At 42.4% G+C, this 4995-nt stretch overlaps 1 protein-coding gene across 1 annotated transcript; it reads left to right on the forward strand.

Moving 5' to 3' along the window:
* The first annotated feature begins 297 nt into the window (after positions 1-297).
* C15H11orf87 (chromosome 15 C11orf87 homolog) lies at positions 298-894 on the forward strand. The gene has a single exon (XM_052653403.1). The coding sequence runs from the start codon at positions 298-300 to the stop codon at positions 892-894; it is 597 nt and encodes a 198-aa protein (XP_052509363.1).
* Positions 895-4995: the final 4101 nt, after the last annotated feature.

The following is a 4995-nucleotide window of genomic DNA, read 5'->3' on the forward strand; positions in this document are numbered from 1 at the left end:
AGCGGCCGGGATCCTAACCAAGCCTGTTCTCTTTGCAGCCTGGTGCCTTGGCAAAGGAAAAGGGCGCGCGGACACGCGTTCGAGGCGGGGCCGGAGAGGATCTCCTGGGCACCGCTCGCTCCCTGGCCGGTTTGCTTGCCCACAGTTGCTCCCTTAGTCCTTCGCTCGCGTGCGCATCCCCTCCCACAGCAGGGAGTAATTTTGGGTGCTGCGGGCTCCGTCCTTTTCTTGGCTGGTGGGAACCGTGTGCTCAAAAGAGGAAGTCTTGTGGGCCCAGCCCCTCCCAGCCCAGCGCCGATGAGTGCCAGGGCGCCTAAGGAGCTGAGGCTGGCGCTGCCGCCGTGTCTCCTCAACCGGACCTTCGCTCCCCCCAACGCCAGCGGCAGCGGCAACGCGAGCGCCCGTGGCCCAGGCGCAGGCGGCGGTAGCGGCGGCACCTGCATCACGCAGGTGGGACAGCAGCTTTTCCAGTCCTTCTCCTCCACGCTGGTGCTGATTGTCCTGGTCACCCTCATCTTCTGCCTCATCGTGCTGTCCCTCTCCACTTTCCATATCCACAAGCGTAGGATGAAGAAGAGGAAGATGCAGAGGGCTCAGGAGGAATATGAGCGGGATCACTGCGGTGGCAACCGCGGCGGGAGGGGGCTGCCCCAACCCGAGGGAGGCCAGGCTTCGACCCACGGAAAAGAAGCCCGGCTGGAGAGGCAGGCCCGGGACTCTGTCTTCTGCGCCCCATCCAGCGCTTCTTCTTCGTCTTCTCCCCCTGGCCTCCCATGCCAGGCTCCCTGTGCTCCGCCTCCACCGCCGGCCCCCAGTCCGCAAGGAGCACATACAGCCTCCTCCTGTTTGGACCCAGTTGGCGAGGGCCTTTTGCAAGCGGTGGTACTATCCTGATTGTCTAGCCCCTCTCCTCTTCCCTTCCTCCTTTCCAGCATTTTTGCCGTCCTTGCTTTTTTTTTTTTTTCTTTTTCTCCCTTCCGGTCTTTCTCTTCCACTTTCCTGTGGCCTCCCTTTCCTTTTCCCTTTTTCCTTATCTGTCCTCCCCCTCCTCTGTTTCTCCTCCGCCGAGGCACTGTGCGGTATTTGTAAATATTGGGCGAGGGAAGTCTCGGAAGAAGAAATAACGCTGATAATACTTTATTATTAATATTTATAGTAATTATTATAATATTAATTACACGATCCAAGCGCATGACAAATCACATAATTTCTCATTGTCAATGAAAGACGCGTCTTCCCTTTCCACCCTGCGCCCCCCACAATACGGAGGAGAAACCGCACAAGCTACCAAATATGTAAAAGGCATTGACCCCTGGAACAAAGGGAGTGGAGGGGCCTGGTGTGTTGTACATAGTTGTCAAGTTAAGGTTCATTACCTTTCTTCTCCTTAGCCCCCAAAGCTTTCACTTTTCCTTCAGCTTCCCTCCCTTCCCCATTTCTACTTTCAGCTGGGCTCAGGCAATAGTACACTATAAAGAAAACGTAAACTTAAGCACCAGGACTACAAGAGGCCACAGAGACTTGTCCCAGAAAAACGTTTATGACAGGGACCGCTCTCCAGCCAGCCCTCTTCTTACCTTCAGTTTCTCTTTTCTAGGACCAGGCATTTTAATTTACTTTTAGAAATGCCCCTTGCTGGTCGAGCATAAGTTCATTGAAAATCTTTTAAATGCGTTTAAAAGACAGAATCTAGTCCTTTATCCTTGCCCCACCCCCACCTGTGCACCTTTGACTTGTGGCATTTCAGGATTCACGGAGGATCCGGGAGCTGTCCAGCTAGATCTGGTGCTGAAATTGTCTCAGAACTGATTACATTCTTTGGTTGTGCAGGTGCAAAAGGGGCTATTTTGGAAAGTGAATATGCTAGCTTTTTGTTGGTTTCTTTTCTCTTTTTCTACAGTCGGGTTTATATGTACTATTGGTTTTCTTCTTATTAAACATTGCATACATTACCCTTTTTTTTCTTGTAAAAAATAAATTAGGCAATGTGCAGTACTGGAAGTGCAGTGTTTAACCAACCAGAATGTTTCTGTTTAATTTTTAGAACACGTGCTCCTTTGTTATATATTTATTATATTGGTACCAAATACAAAAGCAAACTATAATTCTGTACTATGTTCTCCAAACTGTATATTCTTGTTCTTAATTAGCTGTTGATATAATGGTTACCACTGGATGAGGATTTCAGTGGTGCAGGCCTGGCTTCTGCTGTTTCCAGAAGTGTTCTTTTGTACCTTACTCTGTAGTAGACTGTTATAAAAAGATGATACTTATGTTTTCTTATTTCTTTTGCAAATGACAGAGACAACCACAACAGAAAAGAAACAAATAATGGATGTGCAGGAATGCCATCTATTAAAACATGGTTAATATTTAAACAGTGCCTGTAGTCCTCCCTGCATGCAGTTACCACCTGGAGGCAGTGGTGTGTGTGTGTGCTTGCTTGTACTGTATGTGTTGGGGATGAGACTGGGTAGGGGGGATGTTGGGCAATTTGGATGACAGGACATGCAAATTTTAAGAGCAGTTAATCCAGTAACTGCTTGTAGAATAAAAATGTCTGCAACTTGTTTAGTTAGAAATCGGTTCCTATATCTGCGGTGCAGTTAAAGAGTGTTTCTCTCTTTCTCAGTCTGGCTTACCTAACTTCATTGAATGTATGAAAAAAGACTAAGGAAAAGGAAAGTGAGAGACAAAATTCAATATTTTTATTTCTCTCCTAATGCCAGACAAGGCCATCTGTGTTACAAATAGAATCCACCTATGGTAATTTACCACTTTGTCTCCCTTGGGCTGATGATTGAAGGGTCCAGAAGCATATTATAGCTTAACTGTATGCAGAGGCATCCTTTCTTGGAAACAAATTTGGAAAATGTATGAATGAGAATGTTCTACAAAAAGCTCAACTGAAAGGGACCTTACTAACCTGCAGGATGTAAGGCAACAGTGCCCCTAAGTGCATCCCTCTCCCAAGTAACTAGTAGTTCTATTATCTCTGTCTTGGTTCCAGGTGTATGTGCTCTTAGAGGAAACATTACCTCTGAGATTTTAGGCTGTCTATTAAATTGCCCAAACTCAATTTAGATCTTTTCTAAATTGATTTAATAAGCTAAATTTTAATCACTGATTAGATACCCACTCAAGACCTTTCCTGAAGCACAGAGGATCATCATTTAAGCATGTCGTGTTGTAATACTAGGAAGACTAGGTGTAATCTTTGGACACAATATATTAAACAATGTACCAGATTCTCTCCAGTGCCTTAGTCACTTCCTAGTAATAGATAAAAGAGAGCATTAACTCCCTCAGTCCACTTGGGAATCCTTTAGTATATCAGAGCTCTACATTGTACATTAGAATGACTAAGGCACTGTGAAGAAGAAAGTCCATTAATTTTTGTAGCTCACCCTCATCTAGCTATAGCTATTTAATACCCTATTACAGAATGACTTTTGGGCTTGAAATTTGAATAGAATTAGGGATTCAGAAGGGAGCTTCCTCATTTCCAGTGAGCTCCACTAAATGCATGGATATTACTTTCTCCCCCTCATTTGGTGCACTTTTTACAGTGAATAATTTCCCATTTTATTAAAGCAATAAGATGTTCTGTTGTGAGCAGTGCTGGATGATGATTCCATTTCCTTGGTGCTGAAGCTACTCATACATTTTTGCCTTATGAATCATAGTGCATTCAAGGCATGCAATAATAATCCCGTTTCAAGGAGCAACCTGTACACTCTAGGGGGTAATTATGAAATTGTCTTGTATAATATTTCCCCAAGGAATAGAGGGAACAGGAGAAATAAAAACATTATATATATTGTCTTAAAAAGATCTCGATACCTCTAAACATAGCCACACATCCATAATATGCTCTAACTGTGCACCTTTTAATATGTACATCTTTCTCCATTAACTGACTATGGTTTAATATTTTTAATAGTGCTCTATGTATAGATGATGTGGTTTGTGAGTCAAATTTCATGCTGAGTTAATATTCTCAGAACTCCATAAGCTTCTGGTTGTGTCACTTGAGGTTTTTTATGAGATAGAGAATTACATGAAATTTTAGTAATGCCAGTTCCCACACCAAATTATTGCAATAAGCACATATCCAAGCAATTTGCACAGACCCTGTTTAAAGGATTGCTTCTTATAGAGCTCAGTTGACAGTCTCAGGAGTTCGGGATGCTACCAACAGGGCATTTTGGATTTAATTTTATATGAAACAAAAGGAAATCTGGAAATAGACAAATTTATTTTAAGGATTTTATTCACTGATGTCCCGTCAAACTAATTGCTTCAAATCCTTATAGCTACAGCTCAACTTATGCACTTGCTATTCAGTATTCATAAGGTGGCATGCTTGATTCTTATTGTTTTTAAAGATAAGAAAATTGGAGAGAGAATACCATTATGTCAACTGTGTAGGACTCTGAATCTTAAAGATGTAGATGGATATAATCTTCTTTAGAATTTATATACACCCATAGATATGTATTTATATATGCATACATTTTGTACAAATTTACAATGGACTTTTTGTATTCTCTTTTCTGTCATTACAAGAATGAGATGGAAACCAAATAGTTGTTCCATCCTCTTATCCAGAGAGGATACTGAGAAGTTGGGTATATGCATGCACTTATTTCTCTGGAGTTATATCTGAATGACTTTCTCTTTATTTAATGAAAGGGGAGAGTCCTGTTTGACTTGGGGGAATTGGTAATTAGATAAGCTTCCTTTCCTTGTTAGTGACTCAAATGTAGCAATGATACTGAATTTATGACCACATCTATGTGGTCTGAATATCTAGATGGAAAACAAAAGTACCTAGAAGAGATTTAGGGCCATCTAGACCACAAACCTGGATTGTGGCTCAATTTTTAATTTTCAGCCTATATGTGGTGTGGAGATGCAATTTATATCTGCATAGCTAAAGGTAAAATGAAAATATGACCATTATCTGTTTAGTTTGATAAGTAATATTTGGAA

Source organism: Budorcas taxicolor, chromosome 15 (genome assembly GCF_023091745.1).
Source record: "Budorcas taxicolor isolate Tak-1 chromosome 15, Takin1.1, whole genome shotgun sequence".
NCBI lineage: Eukaryota > Metazoa > Chordata > Mammalia > Artiodactyla > Bovidae > Budorcas > Budorcas taxicolor.